The 20252-nt window shown below is 38.8% G+C and overlaps 1 protein-coding gene across 3 annotated transcripts in view; it reads left to right on the top strand.

Annotated features, from left to right (window-relative positions):
• Positions 1 to 20252, top strand: part of atrnl1a (attractin-like 1a) — a 325816-nt gene that overhangs the window by 114781 nt on the left and 190783 nt on the right. For all 3 annotated transcript variants that reach the window (XM_004553538.6, XM_004553537.6, XM_076891448.1), the window contains one exon: positions 13074 to 13167. In XM_004553538.6, coding sequence (XP_004553595.2) covers positions 13074 to 13167 — 94 coding nt within the window. The remainder of the gene's footprint in view (positions 1 to 13073; positions 13168 to 20252) is intronic.

Below are 20252 nucleotides of genomic sequence, written 5' to 3'. Positions count from 1 at the left end.
ACCACCTCACTTGCTCTCTCTGGCTGTCTCGGAGTCGCGGTGAATGTCTGATACACAGAAACGCTTCACATTTCAAAGGTAGCTACTGGGGCTTGGGGATGTTTTGTCACTTATCTGTATGGTTTCATCATTTCTTACAGGTTCAGCTCAGGTCAGTACTTGTTTCTTGTGTGATACAAAGAACTTCTTCAGTGTCCTTTAGTGTTCAAGCCTGATGAGATTAATAAATCTACAGAAGCTTACAAGAATAGGCAATCTGCTATGAATTAACTGAGAGAAAGAGAAAGGAGGACTTAGTTGTGGAGAATTTTTTTCAGTCAGGAGTTTTAGTTTTGTTTTATTTTTTTTTCTCATCACACATCTTGTCAACACGGCAGCACTTATTTTCCAGTTGACTCCAGACAGTCGATTGATGGTTTACTTGTGAAAAAACCCAAAGAAGCTGAGAACTAGAAACCAACATGAAAGTCCTTCGATGACCACTTAGGTTGGCTCCAAAAGTGGGTGAATCCCCTTAGATTCTCATGTTAAAGTCATAGATAAAGAAACAAAACCAAAACATGTTTGTGGTCTCTGTACAGTAGCTATTTTTTTCTTTTGCCAACAACTGTACAGGGAGTTAAGTATAACAAAAAAGAGCTAAACATCCAGAGATGAACACCTTATCTGGTTATTTAGTTTTCCTTTTGGAGAGACATTAATATCTGTAACATTATGCGCTACAGATGCGCTGCTCATTGGTTCAGATGTTTTAAATGGCCTATATTTACGTTTCCCTGATGAGCAGCCTCTTGCAGACAAGTGACCCAAGACAGCAGCACAGTGGAAGTAATTCAAAGTTTGTTGAAACGCTTTAAAACCTCTTCAGGATGGAGTTTAGTGGATGTTTTGGATGGTGTCCTCAGTCCTCACCCTCAGTCTCTGAGCTACTATTTGTCTATTTCTGGCTTAAGTAGAAGGAGTTTTGGATCAGGCGTGACTCATGAGTTGAATCCCTTTGTTGGTCATAGACACATAAACTGTGTTTTTATTGAATTTTGAAGCCAACCTCCAATATCACAGGAAAATGCCCACAAAAAAGAAATCAGTTGGATGACTGTAAGGCATTGCTGCTCTATGAGCGAGTTAAGTTTGTTTTTTTGTATTTAATGTTTAAATATGAACATTACTGATGATTATTTGGTAAAGGTGGCATCTCATGTTCCAACTGATGCCTTTTTGTTTTCCCTTTCTCTGTTTCAGTCTGTCCCTAGTTTGAGGTTTTGATGTACAGTCTCTAAGCGGGGTGTGACTGCAGGAGCTCTTTGTAAATTTGTGTTCAGTGCTGGAGCTATAGAGATGAGTGCTGTCTCTGCAAGAAACTGGCAACCCAGTAGCATCAACCACAGAATGGGACAGATAGAACAGCAGGGTTGTGTGTGTGTGTGTGTGTGTGTGTGTGTGTGTGTGTGTGTGTGTGTGTGTGTGTGTGTGTGTGTGTGAGTGAAGGATCAGACAGAGCCGGCTGCTGTTCAGCTTCAACAGCAGTGGAATAGCAGAGGAGGGATGCTGACTGCAGAGTCGCTCCATTCACTCTTCTCTGTGGAAATGCTGCCAAATTCACTCTCACCTGCTGTCTCGAGTATGTCTTTGTGAGTGCGTGTGTTTATGTGTGTTTGTGCATTTTTTTAACATTTTTTTTTTTGCCTTTAAATATGCTTGTGTGTGTTTATGTACCTGTGGATCCCTGTGGCAGAATTGCAAACTACCCAGCATTCGTAGCGGTATCCAGTCATCTCCCCCCTGGCAGCTCTATTCCTGGCATGTGACTGGTCAACACAAAAACACATAGACAAACCCAAAACACACAAGCAGACCCACACACAAAACCACACACGTACAAACACTTCTGTAAATATGATTTTAAACGGCTTTTGAATCCTTTTTGATCTCCAGTCAGTGGAAATAGTGTTTTTGAAGTCTTTCTGCAGCTGTGACTCATGTCTCATCTAGAATAAGCCGCTTTCTTTGAGACTCTCATTTATGGCATTCAGCTCAAAGAGAGATTAACCGGCATGCATTTAATAAATTAGTTCATGTGCTATCATGGAAGACAAGAAGTTGTGCTGAATATACTAAAATAATGTATCCTTTACCTTTGACAACTTTTTTCTTACAAATGCAACCACAACAGTTCACACAAAAATAATATTTTAGGGTAAATGTGATTTTTGCTTTGCAAGGTAAAAATGGTGTGCATACTCCTAACTGGGGCCACTGACCAGGCAGGGTTGACTAAAACAGCATTACAGGTTTTTAAAATTAAGTGGAGACCATGCAGAGAAATGTAATAGTATAGAATGTAGGGGGTCAGTGAGGTACTGAGGGTCTTGCAGGTGAGGAGTCTTTGAGGTTGAACCCCGATAATCTTCTTCAGCATCATTTGTCCTGTTCATGTATATTTTTTAAATGCATCAGTTTGGATTTGTACAATGTTGAACAGTGTCTCCTGAATCTCTGGGCCTGCCTTAGGTTTTTACAGTGCTTAGATGCTGACCAGGCCCTGGAGGGTTGGTGGTATTTGAGAGATTTTAAATAATATTTTGTGTTTTTGACTTTTATATTTACCATATTTGGGAAAGAGAGATGATTTTTTGGCTTTCAAGACAAAACACTATTCAATTCACCAAATAATGAAATATTTAATACCACTGCCACACATTCACAATCGCTGTGATCCCACTGCAGTCCTCCCTGATTTTGCTCCATCTGTCAGTTGAAACATTCATAACAGAAAAGAATGAGGTATAAAAAATTACTTTATTTCTGTTGGTAGAATATTCTGTATAGGATCAGTAAGCAGGTTTATGTTCAGTGGAGGTAGTGTTTTGTGAGTGTGTGTAGCTACTAGCCTATATTTAAAACTAGACTTAAAGTAATTATAAAAGAGAGAAATTAATTTCAGTTCATTTATGTCACTTTTCATGTATCTTTAATTTAATTGCTTAGCTTAGTTTTTTTTTTCTCTTCTTGACAATGAAAAATATAATTTGGCAAAGTACGCCGATGTTTTGCAGAATCGCCAAACAGTAACGTTTGTTAGGTGAGTGACTTGAAATCATCAAAACACCAGATAAATCTGCATTTGGAGAAAGAGTTGATACTTCACATATTACAAAGAAGAAAGTGAAAAATAACATCCTTAGATAGAACTGAGAGTCGGTTAATTAACAGCTTACTGCAAGTGTGAAAGCCATCGCTTTTATATGTGAGTAATATTAAGTGACAGCAGCGTGTCAGGCTAAGACAGATGTGCACTTGCACATCTGTACTACTTGGGCAGCACTATAAGCACTTATATATACACATACATTATAATCATCCACTATATGATGTCTATATTCTGGTCTGCAGGCCAATCAACACATATGGTCAATCAACACGCATTCCTGAATGCGTTTCATATTCAGGAAATCCACTGGAAATAAAGGCGCTGCTGACCATATGTGTGACCTCTAATTAAATCATAGCAACTCTTTCTGAATTGGCCAGCATGAGGAACTGAATCTGAATCAATATGTAGTTAAGAATTGACCAAAGTGATCTTTTAATAACCATCTTATTTAGGAAACTATTTCCAAGTTTGCCAAATCTGCATAGACTTTATTTAGATGGCTGCTTATTATAAGGAATAAACACCTGAATATGGATCTCTTTTTATTTATCTATTTATCTATTTGTAGATGACAAACATAGCGCTGCAGCTACAGTATGTGTGCTTCACTTCTCCTGCAGCTGATGATTCCACACATCGTGTGCCTACATTGCTGAATTGCAAAGAATTGTTTAGTTGGTGTTATGGAAAGAGATTTTTTATTTACTGTTTATTGTTTGTTTTAATTATAGGTTCAAGGGCTATCATTGTATGATCTCTACCTTACAATTTAAAGAGCTTTGAGCTGACTGCTGTTATGATTTGGTGCTTTATAAATACAATACATAAAACAACCCTGCAGTGTACTCTCTGAGTACAAAAAAGTATTTGTATCAGGATTGATTTTAAATGTAGTTAACGTGATCTTTATGCAGAGCAGCACACATCAAATCTGTACTTGTATACATTTAATGTTCTTTTTTTTATTGATTGATGCCCCCAATGTTGCAGTTGGATAGCTTATTATATTATAATCTAGCAATGGCATATTTTAGTGGTGATTTTTTGTTTAATATAAATAACCTAAAACTGCACATTAACAAAATAAAAGCTTTAAAACATATTTTAATATAAGTAGAAGTAGCATGCATATGAATGAGTAAGTTACTATTGGCAGTGATCACTGTGGTTCATTATAGAATGGAAACGAATGAAGAAAAAGGGGGAAAAATTATTATGAAGAGCTGTTATTTACAATGCCTCATTTATAATGTTGCATTTAGCTGTACTGAATTTTTTCAGCTCTAAATACCTAATTGAAATATATGCTGTTATTAGCTTAGACTTACAGTGGAAAAAGTGTTTACCCTCTTCCTGATTTTCCTTTTTTTTTTTTTTAAATGGAAACCAAAATGTAGTTTCTAAGTAAATGCGTTTATTTTTAAGGGGAAAGAAATCCAAATGTGCATGATCCTGTGTGAAAAGTGATTTCTGAAAAACTGAGATGAGCCTTTATTTCTTTTGCTCAGCAGTGATTTTCTTGGAACTCCATGCAGGCCATTTTTGTCTCTTTGTTATGTTGGAGTTATGAATACTGACCTTAACTGAGGCAAATTAGGCTTGGAGTTCATTGGGTGTTGTTGCTGCACTTTTGGGGTAATTTTGGTTGGTTGCCATTTGTGCATAATGGTCACTGTGGTTCACTGGAATCCCACAGCTTTAGAAATGGCATTATAAACATTTCCAGACTAAGAGATCTCAATTACTTGTCCTCTCATTTGTTCCTGAATTTCATTGGATCACAGCTTGATGGCTGGCTTTTGGGGATCGTTTGGTCTATTCCACTTTGTCAGGATGGTCCTATTTAAGTTTCTTGATTGAGAGCAGGTGTGGCAGTAATCAGGCTGGGGTGTGGCTAGAGAAATCAAACTCAGCTTTCTAAAGATGTAATACACCACATTTAATACATATTATAATGGGGAGCAATCACTTTTTCACACAGGGCCATGTAGGTTTGGATCCCCCCCCCCCCCCTTAATAATAAACACCTTTATTTAGAAACTGCATTTTCTGTTTACTTGTATTATCTGTCTCTAATATTTAGATTTATTTGATCAAAGTCCACAAAACTTTATTTATCCCCAAGGGGCAATTAAGATACATGATACCTTGCCAACCATACATACAATACACAAACATCACATTGGGGAGACAGGTCAGGCTAGGGTAGTACTGGCCGGTCGACCAGACGAGCAGCGACCAAAACCGAAACCATAGAAAATGCACAACATGAGGAAACACGAGGAGAAAAAAAGAACTCCCCCAGACTGAGCTCCAACAGGGAGATCAGTTTGAGAACAGAAAAAACCCACCTCAGCACATAAATCATCACATCTCACAGCGTAGAAGACATAAGCTTCGAAGTCGTTTGGAGGGGGTGGGGGCTGGAGTGTAGGTATGTGTCCGTGTACATGCGTATGTGTGTGTGTGTTCCGTGTTCAACTGAGAGAAAGTGTCCCTTCACCCGGTTAAGCAAAAGTCAACAGTCTTCGGTTGACGCAGGTGGCCTTGAATGAGGGGAAGAACGTCACAACACAGTCCTATTATCTAAGGGAGAATTTTGTTATTCCCGTCAGCTTTTGCCTTGAGCATCCAGTTGGCGCCAGGGGGGGCCGCATGAGATGAAGATGGTCTGAACCAGCTCCAATCAGCCAGAACTCTGTTATTGTGGTTTCGAATTGGTAGATGTCGTTCAATGTCCTCCATCGAGAGTGTCGCCAGACACACGACGATTGATGATCTGAAACGTTTAAGTGTGACAAACATACTAAAAAAATAGGTAATTAGGAAAGGGGCAAACACTTTTTCACACCAATGTATAAAATTCAATAAGTGATGTAGCAAATTATATTTGACCTTTTTCTCCTTGTGCATCCTGCACATGTGCTGAATCACTGCTGATGTAGATAATGTGATACAGTGTGTTTGGACTGAAGCTGCAGCTGGCATCGGCATGTTGCTACGCTGCCAGGATGAGCCATGCTAAAGGTAGCTGGCTAATAGTTATTGTTTTTGGACAGGCTTCTGACGGCTTTAGCTGAGATCAGTGTTGTTAAGGATTGCTGTTAGGTTGTGGGGCAATTTTTTGTGTGGTGTTAAAGCAGGACATGGTACCACATTTGGCTCTAGTTCTCTAGGCAATCAACCAATGCAGGTGAGTTTGCATGCATTCCTCAAAAAACCCAAAGTGCATTGCCTGATGTTGGTGATGCGATTCATAGGTAGAAGGCTAATGGCTTGAACAAAATGGGAGTGACAATCTTTTGTCGTTTATTAGTTCAGTGGCAGGAGCAAAAAGCACAAACATGAACAAAAGTAGCACACATTAGTTTGAGATGCACTTCCCCATGTTTTAAAATGCAATCTATTTTTTCAGTTACTTTACATTTTAGATCAAATTCTTTTGCCTTCAAGTGTGCATGAAATATTTTCCAAGTCTTCGTAAAAGCATTCATCAGATTTTCTAAAGAGCTTTTCAACTGTAGAGGTAAAAGCATTTCATTTGTGTCTGCATGATTTTCAGTATGTATGTGAATGAATTTCACTTGTCTGTGTGAAATGTCCAGATATATAAATGAACACATTTGATTAGTATGTGAGGAAGTCTTTTGATAACACGTGTAAAAGGTTTCACTAGTTTATGTGAAAGTGTTTCAGGTGTGAGTGCATGGTTTTCAGCATAGTGTGCGAATGAATTTAATATCTCATGTCTATATTGGAGATCATTCAGAATAATGCCCGTAATTGTCGCGCTAGTTTTTGGTGTGATACCCGTTTCATTTTGTTTTTCTTCTTGATAATATTGTTGTTGCTATTGTTATCATTATTATTTTACTTTGCTACATGTAAACATGTGCTTTTATTCTGAAGAACTGAAAAGTTGAAATTAAAGGGTAGTGTCTTTTTTTGTCTAACCTTTTTCTAACCTTAACATCTAATCATCACATCACATAACCAAGTGAACAGTACAGCAGCAACATGCAGAACTGGTGCAACTGGTGATTGAATTGGAGAATGACAAGTCTCATGACCTAACATAGCAAGTACTGAGCAGTTTTACAGCCAGTGTTTGTATAGCTATCAAAATTCAGCTTTAAAAAAAAACAAAGAAACACCGACCAAAAGGACAAAACACAAGAATGGTAATGTGTCTTGTTTAAGCACCTTAATATTTAGCAGAAATAACATTCTGCTGGTTTGGAAGTCAAACTGCACAAAGATCATTTATTTATTTTTTAACCTTTTTCTGCAGAAATGAAGTTGCATTGAGTTTTGTACCTGCAACCCTATCGGGAATAAGACAGAGCAGACCAAAGTAACGTAAAAGGTTCATTTATGAGTCAGGTTTTCTGACTGACGAACATACCCGGCCACCTTCTCACCTAAACACACATTCAAACACATACTGGCAACAGTCTGGCTTTTTATTGTGTGCGTACATGCGGAGGCAGTGGAGTGAGAAATTGTACTCTCTTCAGGGGCTCACACAAGTCGTGGGAAATATGATTTATATCAACTTTTTTGCTAAGAGATCAGGTTTCTTTTTTCCCCATTGCTTATTTTTGTGTTGTCAGCATTTGCCTGATGTGCTTTCTCCTCCATCCATTTCATTCATTCATTTATTTATTCATTTTCTCGCCCTACTCTTGGCACTTGAATACGTCATATTATGTGGATGGATCGGATGACTTAAGTACTTATTTTATTTTTAGTGACAATATATATGTATTAAAAAGATTCAAAAAATATTTTCCATTTTTACTGAAAGAGTCCGTCTTAATGAAAGGGTTTATTGAATAGAGAATTCTGAGAACTCCTAACCTAAAGAGAACTATAGCTATATTTAAGTGGTAGAGTTAGCTTCCATATCATCTTTCAATAGAGGGTAATATCCTGTGCATTTAGCACGCACTGAATCATAAGTAGACATTTAGAAGACTAATATAAGATAAGATAAGACTTTATTGATCCCACAACGGGGAAATTTTTGCGTCCTTGGTCAGGTCGTCTGGTCGTCATCATGATGTCTGTGCAGGACAAACGTGGATTGTACTTTATTATCTGAAAAGTATGATAAAAGAATGCTGGTTAAACAGATCTTATTGCCACATTAGAAAGACTGAAACAAGTTTCAAGTAATGTTCGATCTTATTTGCATGATGAATTTTATTAACAGCTTACTGGTTGAAAACTCATTTTGATACAGGAGGGAACTGCCGGTCCATAAGAGGGAAAACATACCTGTGTTATATCTGCCAGGTTGCTGTATTTAGTCATTTCATATGGTGGGCTAATTAGGTTTAAACTTTCACAGTGTTTCAGTTTGTTAAGGAGGAATTCTAGAGAATCTATTAGCTGTCAGAGTCAGATTGTGTACAAATTTCCTTTGTTGCTGATGTTTGCTTCACTGTATAATCCAGCTCATGCTACTACGGTAATTACATTTTTCCACGAGTATATTTGTCAGCAAGTGAAAAATATAGTAGTGTATTTCTTAAAGTAAAGATAATTTTGGTTGAATCAGTAGTTTTTAGTAGTATTAGTGAATTCTGACTAATAACACTTGTTACACTGGGGTGTGCCAAATGTGTGTGTTGGGGGATATCTGGGTTTATACAGTAGCTATTAAATATATGGATGTTAGGTAAAATGCAACGTATGTTCTGTCATAATCAGTTGTTTTTCAGTCATATATTTTGCACTACATCACTGAATTACTCTGTGTGGAAAGCAATTTCTTACAGTACTCAATAAGTTACTTTTGCAATAATAAGCTGGTCTGAGAGGCATTGTCACTACTCCTTTTGTTAATGGTCTAAGATCAGGCTCTGGCTGCTTGGCTGGGATCAATATGCACTCAGCTTTAAAACCACTCTGGATTTGTCACTGCTAACTTTGTGCTGGCATGCTGTCAATGCAGATATTTGCAAAGTCATATTAGCAGCACCTACAGTATACCAGGCCTGGGCACAGTTTGCACTTTACAAAAGTTGCAGACTCAACTTTTCAAAAGTTACCGACTTCCCTAACAATTTCCTCATCCCTTCTGAAGTCAGCTAACTGTAGAATGAGGATAAAAGGGTAATGTCAGGAACTGCATTTCTTTATTCTTTTTTTTCTTCAGTTGCCATTTCCAGTTGAGCTGTGGCTAGGGTTGGAAAAGTAATGTATTACATATGTAGTCCCAATCAAAAGTTTAAGACCACTTGAAAAATCGCGAAAAATCCTATTTTGCATGGTTGGATCTTAACAAGGTTCCAAGTAGAGCTTCAACATGCAACAAGAAGAAATGGGAGACTAAACATTTTTTTCAGCATGCAATTTATTGAACACAACGCTTAAACTAAAACAGGCTGTTTTTACTCAACAGTTTGATTCTCAGATTCTCCCTCTGTCCCCTGTTCTTATTCTTTAAGAGCCACTGGCAAAATCAGTGCGACTAGATGAATACATGTTTCTCCTGGCTGTGCCCTTTGTGCGCCTTTGTTGGCTGCCAACTAAATCAATATTGTATGAACAGCAGGGTGACCTGAGCCTGCGCTAACACACCTGTGATTTGTCTATTATCTCAAGTCTAAAAGCCATTTCTTGTCAAGATTCTGTTATCTTCCAGAGCCGCGCAGTTCAGTGTGCATCTCTGAAAAGGTTTTCTATTTTTCTGACCGGTCAATTTAATTTAAAGTAATAGATTGAAATTGTATTTTGTTATTGTTTCTGTCTCACCAGTTGGCATCTGTTTCTTTTTTTTTTTTTTAAGTCACAGAATGTCAGTTCAACTCAGCCTTCTGACATTTAAGCTCCCCTTGTTTTTGTGCCGTAGCAATGTTTACGTGTGCTACTTTGCTTTTGCTCCGTGTAAGCAATCGAACCGAGCGCTCTTTCCAGGCAGAAGAGGAGAGGGAGGACTAGAAGAGGTTGCTTTCCTCTCATTATCTGTGTCTTGCCTTTACCTTGACCTGAGCTCACCACTGTTTTTATTACAGGCCCTGTCTCTGAGCCAATCGGGAAGAATAAGAACAAAGCACAAAGTCAATTCAGCTGGAGTGGGACACAGTAACGAGTGGCTGTGTGTGAATGTGAACACACACACATACACACTGAACTACAAGGGTGCAGAGAACGTTCTTGTTTGTCACTACCTTTAGGAGCTGCATGCAGAAGTGATTTAGTGTTTAAATTACAGGCTTGGCTCCATGTGAATTATCTGGCGACATCATGCTTTTATACAAGAAAGTAATTAAAAAGATTAAACTCACATTTCTGTGGCTTGAATCAAAAGTAGACTAACTACAACAGATAGCTGGAAAAAGTCAAATTTTACCATCCACACTGTTACCACAGGGCTCTATCCTCTTTTAAAGTTGGATTTTTTTTTACATCATGTCATTGCCAAAAGTTTTGAGAATGACCCAAGTTTTGATTATCACAGTTTTGCTGCTTTAGTTTTTGTGATGCCAATTTGCGTAAACTCCAGAATCTCAAGAAGAAACAAACAAACAAAAACAATTTATACTGCAGTTCAGCACTGCAACATGAGCACCTGTTAGCATCATTTCAGGGATCCTCTCATTTACACAGGTGCTAGTGGACAAGGCTGGAGATCACTCTGTCATGTTGGTTGAGTCTGAATAGCAGACAGGATCCTTTAAAAGGAGAGTGGTGGTTGAAATCATTGTTATTTTTCTCTGTTCACCATGGTTATGTGCAAGAAAACTTCATAACTTTGCATAAAAAGGCCTTGTCCAGAAAGACTGTTGCTGCCAGTAACACTGCACTCAAATCGACAATTTACCGAATTATTGAGAACTTTAAAGTAAAGAGAGAGGTTAAATTGTTGTGAAGAAGGCTTTGGGGCACCCAAAAATGTCCAGAAAGTGCCGGGACTGTCCCTTAAAGATGATTCGATTATAGGATTATGGCATCACCATTGCAGAGCTTGCTTTGGCATGGAAGCAGGCAGGTGAGGGTTGGCACTTTGCAAGTTTGATTCAGACTCAATGGGCCAAACCAGAGACTCGCTTCAGGCCACAGTGGGTGCTACGTTCCCCTAAAAAGGTCCAGGGGATTAGGGAAAGTAAAAAAAAGATGTCCAGGTTGGAAAAAAGACAAGGAGGCAAAATGGTTAAATTAACAGGTTTTATTAATGTTTCTATTAGTAACTAAACTAAAAGAGACGGACAAGCCGCTATCACCTTTTAAAGAAAGAAAACACCAAAACTCAGGTGTTGGTTGATAAACTGAAAATAAGTCAAAAAGGGTTAGTACCAAAACACACTCCTCTCCACAGAGCAGGAGCAATCAATCACCACACACAGCTCACTAGCTGCAACACAACACGGCTCTCTGGCACTACAGCTCACCTTTCTCTGGCCTTAAGTATTCCTGATTGTTAATGGGAGTGAGCTGTACAAAAAAGGTGGCACCTAAGGCTGGAGAGGTCAATTTCACAAGTAACAGTGGTCACATCCACTGTAGACTGCAGTTTGGTCTCTTGGTTTCTCAGTGATGATCTTTGACATGAAGGTCAGTGTGACAGACGATGATATGTGCTCTCTGTGCAGGTTTGAAACCATGCGGTGAAATCACAGATGCGCATGCGCAAGTGGTCAGAACAGGACCTCTAGGAAAAGATCTAAAAATAACAACAGCAGCGCTGAAAGCAGTGCAACAATGCCCAAGATGACTTAATTTGCATTAGGAAGCGGGAGTGGTCTTCATATGGACATTTGACTTTGACATGGACAGTGCTACACCTGTCAACACAAATGGTACATTACACTATTTTTCTTACATTTGTAACACACACTTTCATATTTGTTGGTTGAGACATTTTAGTTATCCATAATGACTTTGAGAAGCTAATGGGTTTCTAAGAAATGCACATTGAAAGAGTCCTTGGCTGAGGCAGTCTTTCCTCGTGTTCATACTTCTGCTGTGAATAAATCTCCTGTAATGTACTGCAAGATGGAAAAAAAAATGTCTGTCTTCATTCTGTGTAAAAATGTGTAAAGAGGTTGAGCTGAAAAGCTGAAAGAATAATATTCTTTCAGCTATTGGTTGAACAAATTATTTTATTTCTGCTCTTCTGCTAGAGTTTGAATTACAGGATTAAACATCCCACAGAATGAGGACATCATTTACATTTCTTTCTTTAACTTTGAACAACATGGGGAACAAGAAGATTCTGCGTCCTTTAAAAGTCCTGATAATTTTAACAGTGACCCTCTCATTGCATGGATACAATCCTGACCAAACACTTTCTTTGCAACTGTTGGGAAATGTGTCGTGTTTGAGTGAGCGTTCTCTTTGAAGAATGCATTAGCTTAAGCTCACTTTTGTCCAAGAAGAGGGAAACAAAAGAAATTAGTTAAACAAGAGATATCAGTTCAATCAGAAACTAAACAACTGTTATGATTGGGAATGATGGGAATGATTCAGAGCTGCAAGATGCCTTGATTTTCTTCCAAAGAGATGAGTGATTTGTCCTTTCCTGTGTTTTATTTTTTCATTGCCATTTCTCTGCTTTCTTATCCATTTTAGCTGCCTTCTTGCTTCCTCCCCACACTGTTTTCTTTCTGCCTCTATCCCTCCTACAACTCACTTTGTCTGCATACATTTACTCATCTGGAACATTGTGAACGACAATGTTTGAGGATTAGTGTGTTTATATACAGTATGCATGTCTCAGTGCTGTGTGCTGAGCAGGTCCATTGCAGTAGATGAAGATTAATGTCTTGCTTGAAGGGCACCTCAGCATTATTTCCACAAGTTGTCATCAAGAAATTGCTGGTTTTCTGTTATGTCTCTTTGATATCAAGAGTTTTCAAAAACCAAACTTGACACATCTTTGCTTCTTCTCTTTCTCTTTTTGTCTTTACAGCATGCAAGTGTAACAGCCATGCCAACGTTTGCCACGTCAACACAGGAAAGTGCTTCTGTACCACCAAGGGCGTCAAGGGAGACCAGTGTCAGCTGTGAGTGTGCCAACCCCGATCTAACTAAAATAAAACTTATTTAATCAGTCACTTTAATACTTTAATATATGATATATGTATACTGACAACAAGAAGCGGACTGGAGAGAACACTTATTGATGTTTCAATGTGCAAAGACGCTTCATCGTGACACCGAATCCATTTCAGGATTGTAAATTTGCTGATTATTGCATACGTTTTGGATTACGCCGAAATTAGGTTGATTCAGGATTTGATATTTTGGGTGATTGGAAAGCTAGAATAGTGTTTAAAGAGTGCATGGGTTGTGTATGCATGCTTTCCCTTGACTGCCAGACTGCACCGCCGCAGCACTACAATATCCTAAATGGCTTGGCGGACCAATGCGCCGCGGAGACAGACTGAAAACTGCTGCATCAATAAATCTAGCAGGCGAGGGTAGAAAGCAGAGCTGGTGAGTGCTCTGGTGTTTGTGTGGTCTGCCATGTACAACATGCAGCATGATGAGACAAGACAACCCCGGCTGGGACAGATTTCTTTCCCTTATTCTTAAAGTATAATAGCATACCTCAGATTATTTGAGGTCATCTAAGTGAGTGTGTTTGATAATTTGCCACCAGTTATATATTTTAATAATCAGGTATAGATTCTCTGCCCAGTCTTTTCAATTACTTCACTCAAAACATCAGTATGTTAACTCATTTCATTAGAGCTGCGGCAATTGTTTTTGATTTTCAGAACAAATAACCATCTAGAGAAATGATTTGCAACATGAGTTTTTATGATTGGTGGTAAACATGGTTTATATAATGATATTTCCTCCTCATTATTTCTCCTCCATGCTCTTGTAGCTGTTGCCTTTACCTTTTCTTCCCTCACTATATGCATGAAGCTTACAGCTATGTGTGGAGGAAGAGGGTGTCACATTAGTTATTGGTGTTATCTTCCATATTTCTTTTGACATTTACACTAATGTTTGCATCTAGTGTCAGTACTTAAACAGTCTCGGTCCTTCAAACAGTTAAAACTAGAAATTAACTCTAGCACATGGGTCCTGATCATCTTGAGTCATACCTACTGCATGTGACATTTTGACCCTGATTTAGACTTTGACCCTCACCACTGACGGCCTTTTGCCAACCTCTCCATGACCTTTAAGTAATCCTGAACCCGAGCTCTGCTCCTGACATGAACATGACTTTGTCTGAGGGCAAAGCACCTGCCCCCTCACACTACCAGAGACTCTCCACATGTTTTCTGTCAACTTTAATCAGTGTTTTCCTGCTGTCAGCGTGCAGAACATTTTGTACTCATATACAGTCCTCCCCATGTGACCTTGGAAACTTAACCTAGAGAGACACAGATTTTTGCCAATATTTCCCAACTGCATTTTGTCTTCAAACATGTTTCTGTTGAATTGTGTTGTTTTTGATGGACCTGCAGAGCTAAATAAATTTTATAATACTTTTGAAGGCCAGGATCATTTTTTACAACACAAACTTTGATATTTTCTGATAAACAGTGAAGAGGTTTGTGTTCCTATTTCAAACAACAGCACCAGGGTTACAAAATGAAGCAAATGCTGAACTCTTGAAAACAGTCCCTTAACTGTCTGTGAGGGTGGCTGCTTCAAAACACTGACAGTATAAAAGGTGGATGTAGCCACTTTGGCATCATCTACTGTGTTACAAAGTCCCCTTTAAAGGCTTGGAGATGTGTGTTTTAAACATTGCCATTGTGACGTTGTGAAACTCGATGTCACAAGTGGTGTTTTGTCAATCACAAGTTGCTAGCCAATGAGCATTCCCTGTAAAATTCTTCTTTCTGATTCTTAATTTTAAAATGTACAAAATGCTCAACAATGGCATGAAAAAGGAAGAAAGGACGTTTGCTTGAGTCATGTTTGAGTTCCCGTCACTTTTAAAACCTGTAAACTGCATCCATCTGTTTATAGTGTATATGCTCCAAAAGGAAGTTAAAGCACCACATATGCTCCCATTTTCAGATGGGGATCTTTACAGCACAAACAAAAGACATGTTTTTGTATCAAGAACTCAGTAAATATTCACTACACATTGTCTGGGCTTTGGCTACTCAGACAGTCAGGTGTCTGTAGCTGCCATCCCTCATCTAATGAGAGTATCTCAGCTGGAGCTCTCTAGTGTTTATGCCTTTGTGAACACAAATATTTCTATATCATAAATAAAAACAAAAGTAAACAAGTGAAAATAAGGCTTAAAATGGTCCCAGACAAGACTCTGACTCTAGCTTCGCTGGTGCTTAAATATGGAACTGCTTGCTTATGCTGTCAGGTAGTACAGTAGGACCAAATGACTTGTGTTAATTTAGTTGGAGGGAAGTCTAAACAGGAGAAATCACAGCTACAGTAGCTGGTTAGCATTGAGTGAACTTTGAAAATAAGAGTGAGGGGTTTATCCACTAGTAAGTCATTGGCATTATTGTCTCAGATGGAATAAAAAGTCAAAAGAAAATAAATAAATCACCAAATTTCCATGTGCAACCTGCCCAAGCTAAGACTCTGTGGGAAACCCCGATCATCACTCAGCTACATCAAGTCAACCACTATTAATAGAAACAGCTATTAAATATGTGGTGGGTCACTCTGATTATCATGTTAATAACGTGGCACATTTGGAACAAAACTCAGCTGCAGTTAAGCGGACTAAATAAACGCTGAATTGGAATCGGGCATACGTCCTAAGTACACCTGCTCATTTGGCATTTGTGCTTGTTTTTCCGTGTAACGTTTCCTTTCAGTGCACACGGATATTTCATTATTCTGTTGGAAACTCCACAGAGGGCTGAAAGCAGAAAAGGTTCACTTGTGTGTGTTTACTTGTGCATCACTAAGCCACCGTGCTGCTGTCGCTTTCACCTTTGATTTGCCCTGACGCCGCATCTCTCTTTCTCTCTTACTCTCTGTAAATGTGTCTCCGTCACAGCGGTGGGTGTTTTGGTTGAGTCACTCCAAAATGGTGTGCCAAGCAGAGGGCCATTTGTTTGTTGTTTTGATTATGAACAAGCAATTTCCCCCCGGGGGTGGATGGCGAGCACCCTCGGGTTGCAGCAGGTGCGTGGATGCATATTTGTCTGTGTGAGAGAGTGCATTCATAAATGCAGAGAATCAGAGAGACGTTGGGACTCTTTTTTTTTTTTTTTTGTCTTTTGTGTCTGTACATTTGTACAGCTCTGTGCTCATGAAGATATTGTCACTTTGTCTCGGATTAGAGTGTCTTTTATATTTTTTTCACTTTATTTACTTCGCAATAATTTTGCATCCAACATTTACATAATCAGGTCAGGACACACACCAATACAAGATCTTCACTGACACATTAATACAGATTCAAATTCCAAATAACAATAATTTTAAACTTCACTTTAAAAAGTTGCATGCATTAGTTGTACATTTTAGATAATTCCAGCAATCTTTGATTAATGATTATTTGTGCACACTTGTGTAAAAGAATATGTAATCAGCCATAACTTGAACTCTAAATCAGATAAAGCTACATAGCAACAAGTACCTAGTTTATCAAGAGCATGAGATTGTTAGCTTAGAAAATTTAGCTTAGAGTGTTAGCTCGGACATGGAAATGGAGACTTTCCATTTTCAACACTAACACTCACTGTGCGTTGTCATAGCACTACATAGTCCTGTTACACAGTCATAGTCATACTGATTACGATTTCTGTCAGAGCATATCTACACAACCTCAAAACAACACAACTGTGGGAGGGACCATGTTGAGGGAGTCGCTCAGTAACAGGTTCATTATTCACCTGTTTGAATTTCAATGAAGTAGAGTTTCAATAAAATGACCAAATTTGTATAAGAACAAAAGAAACTGTTTATAAACTCCAGCAATGTGAAAATCTCAATGAATCAATTGGTATTGATTTAAAAATTTTCAAGCAGTATGTACTTCCACAATAAATGATATTCATGCTGTAAAGTATTTGGTTTTGGTTACAGTTTTAATGTAAATTTATATATAACCTTTTAAAAATCAAACCATTGTCTGTGTCAGCACTTTTAATGTGCAGTCTATTGAACAGTCCATAATTTCTTCTTTCTTGTCGTGTTGTTTGATTCTTTGATCATTTTGATTTGGCTTTAATTTGCCTTCTCTACTGGGCTCCTTTCATTGAAAGCCTATTTGCATGTTTTACTATTCCCAAGTTCAGACCTTCCCAAAGTGTGGGGCCTGCCCCCTAGGGGGGCGCAGAGCCATTGCAGGGAGGGCGCGGTGTGGAAAGGGGGGAAAAAACAAAACACTTGGACACTGCTAGCACGGGGCGCCCACACAAATGCAAAGCAGGAGATGAAGCATCGCTGAATATGTTACCAAACCAACTTCATTCTAAGCCAAAGACGAGAAAATATGGTGAAGCATGTCTGCCCTTTGGCTTCACCTGCACAAGTGCCGAAGTTGGTCTCCCCTGCAGGATTAGTTTTCCCTGCATCGGGAGCAGCGCTGGGGCCCGTTCTTCGTACCTCGCTAAGTAAGTTAGCTGGATTTGATTGTTGACGATTTTGCGTGATCTTGGATCGTTCGGTTCCCCGAAGCTCATCCGGGACTTGCTGTCATAGCAACAGATCCGTAAGCGTAAACCTGCTCGGGAGCAGGCTTACTTTATGTAAACAGGATTAGATCGCGGCCACGCAGGTATGTCCGCTTCATGTATACGAAAGCAACAGCGATATTTTACCACTGTTTTTCCATAAATAAATATTATCAATGTAACTAAAGATAATGCAGTACTTGATCCTTTTATTGATTTCACACAGATACATACAGGTCATTTCCTAAAAAAGGGAAATGTACTATTAATCATTCTATTTCATGTATTTGATTATTTCAGATGTAATTCATATTTTAGAGTAGTAATAGTAAATTACTTCGTGTAATCAAGATGAGAGACCACGGCTATAAAAGCGAAGGTGGATTTGGGAAGCCTGTCGCAGCCATGTCCTGTCCGTATACGCAAACCACCCATTGCGGAAGGTGCAAGATTGATAAGGACAGTGATAGGTTTGTAGCTTGAACCTATTCGCTGGAACGTTGAAGACAATATAATTACACAGCAAGCAAGACACGAAGTAGGCAATGTTCTTCATGTTTCTCGTGCACGGGAGAGAACCGGACAGACGCCGTTCCTTCGCTTGACCCCAGTTGCTCTCGTCCATTCTCCCGTAACACTGCTCTTTTATTGAGGTTACATGAATATGCATAGGTTCATTAACATATGACGTCTACATACAAACAAAGAGTACCTTGCCTGTGTGTGTGTGTGTGTGTGTGTGTGTGTGTGTGTGCCAAAAGGCACTTAGACTAAGACAGATATAGCTACGTTAATCCTACCATAAAACAATAAGAGAAGGTACGACCTCTCCCATGCTCCCAGAGTGCTCTCTATGCACACAAGGTTTGCAGACTATCAAGGATCAAACCTCTACCAATCTAAAACTAATTATAAAACTCTAAGCATATATAAGTAGATATTTCTAAGCATAAATGACAATCAACAATACAAAACCTAACAGAGAGTTTTCAGAATTCCGCGTATATTGCGGGATAGACAGGATCCTTTAGCTCAGCGCGACAGTGTGCTCATTGAGAGATATCGATTTTCCCTTGAGGATATAATTTACTTAACCAACTTGTTGACGAGGGGGTGCAGGACCACCACCTGTCTTTTTTTGCTCTGCCCTTTTCTTGGTTGCTGTTATGAACAAACAAACAGATTATTTCAGGGTCTCTTTTCAAGAGATGAAAAGCAATATAAGTGATAAATATTACCATTCTGTAGAATATTCTTATATTTCACTTTTACTTGTTCCCATGTTCTAGTGGGTCCTGTTGTGGCTCTAATGTGAAAGAGGATATAATGTAACATAATGTAATATAATGTAATATAATATTGGATAATATAGTGTAATATAATAAATCTACCCTACCGCCTACTGGTGTTGGCCAGAGGGGCCGATGGCGCGATATGGCAGCCTGGCTTCTGTCAGTCTGCCCCAGGGCAGCTGTGGCTACACCTGTAGCTGCCTCCACCAGTGTATGAATGTGAGAGTGACTGAATAGTGGCATTGTAAAGCGCTTTGGGTGCCTTGAAAAGCGCTATATAGATCCAATCCATTATTATTATTATTATTATTATTAAATTACTTACGAGTTTAATTTGTCAGCAACTTTCTGCCAGCCCTCTCTCCTTGCTTTTGCAGCCTTTGCAGTGTTCCCTTGCGTTTTAATTAAACTTTGAAACTCCTGAAATCCCTCAATCAAGAGTTCTTGCTCTGCTGCCGAAAAATACCGAGCGCGCTCCTTCGACATTTTCACCGACCAATCAAAGGGTTGCCGATCAATGTTTCTACTATCGATGCATAGCCCCTGTTAAGCCACCCAGTGATCTCACATTACTTCATCCAGCTATACTAATCGTCAACAACAGGTGTGTTCGAAGAACCGGAATAGCGAGCTCAGAGTTAGCGCGATGATTTGATCTTGGATGTGTCATTTGATCTTGGATGTAGTAAGCGAGGTACGAAGAACGGGCCCCTGGGCTCTTCAAATCACGGACAAACAGAATCCCACATTCTTGATTTTTAGTTCACAAACACTTCTCATAATGACTAACCACTCCTGACATTTTGGAGATGTTAGCTCTTTATACAGTAAAGTTACAGCGGGATACAAATAATATCAGGCTGATCCTGCCACGATTTGTCCCCTGGTTCAAATCCCGGACAAACAGTATCCCACAGTTTTTTTATGTTTTTAAACCCATTTTGCACAGAGGCATTTTTTTGAAAAATGTATTGATAGTTTTTTTTAAAACTCCAAAAAAGGAGTTTTAAAAAAATCTCCATTTTCAGTGATTCAAAACGCCGTTAACGTGTGGACGAAACAGCTGCGTTTTCAAAAATACCCTTATAAGTGTGGACGTAGCATAAAAGAGTTAGTAGTTTATTTTATTACTACCTGTAATTTATTGCAGATTACTTGTATTTCCTTAATTGTTTAGCACTTTTCTTGTAAAACAAAGGGGGACCTAGCAAAAAAAGTTTGGGAACC

This window comes from Maylandia zebra, linkage group LG13 (genome assembly GCF_041146795.1).
Source record: "Maylandia zebra isolate NMK-2024a linkage group LG13, Mzebra_GT3a, whole genome shotgun sequence".
Classification (NCBI taxonomy): domain Eukaryota; kingdom Metazoa; phylum Chordata; class Actinopteri; order Cichliformes; family Cichlidae; genus Maylandia; species Maylandia zebra.
This window is presented reverse-complemented; position numbering and strand designations above follow the sequence as displayed.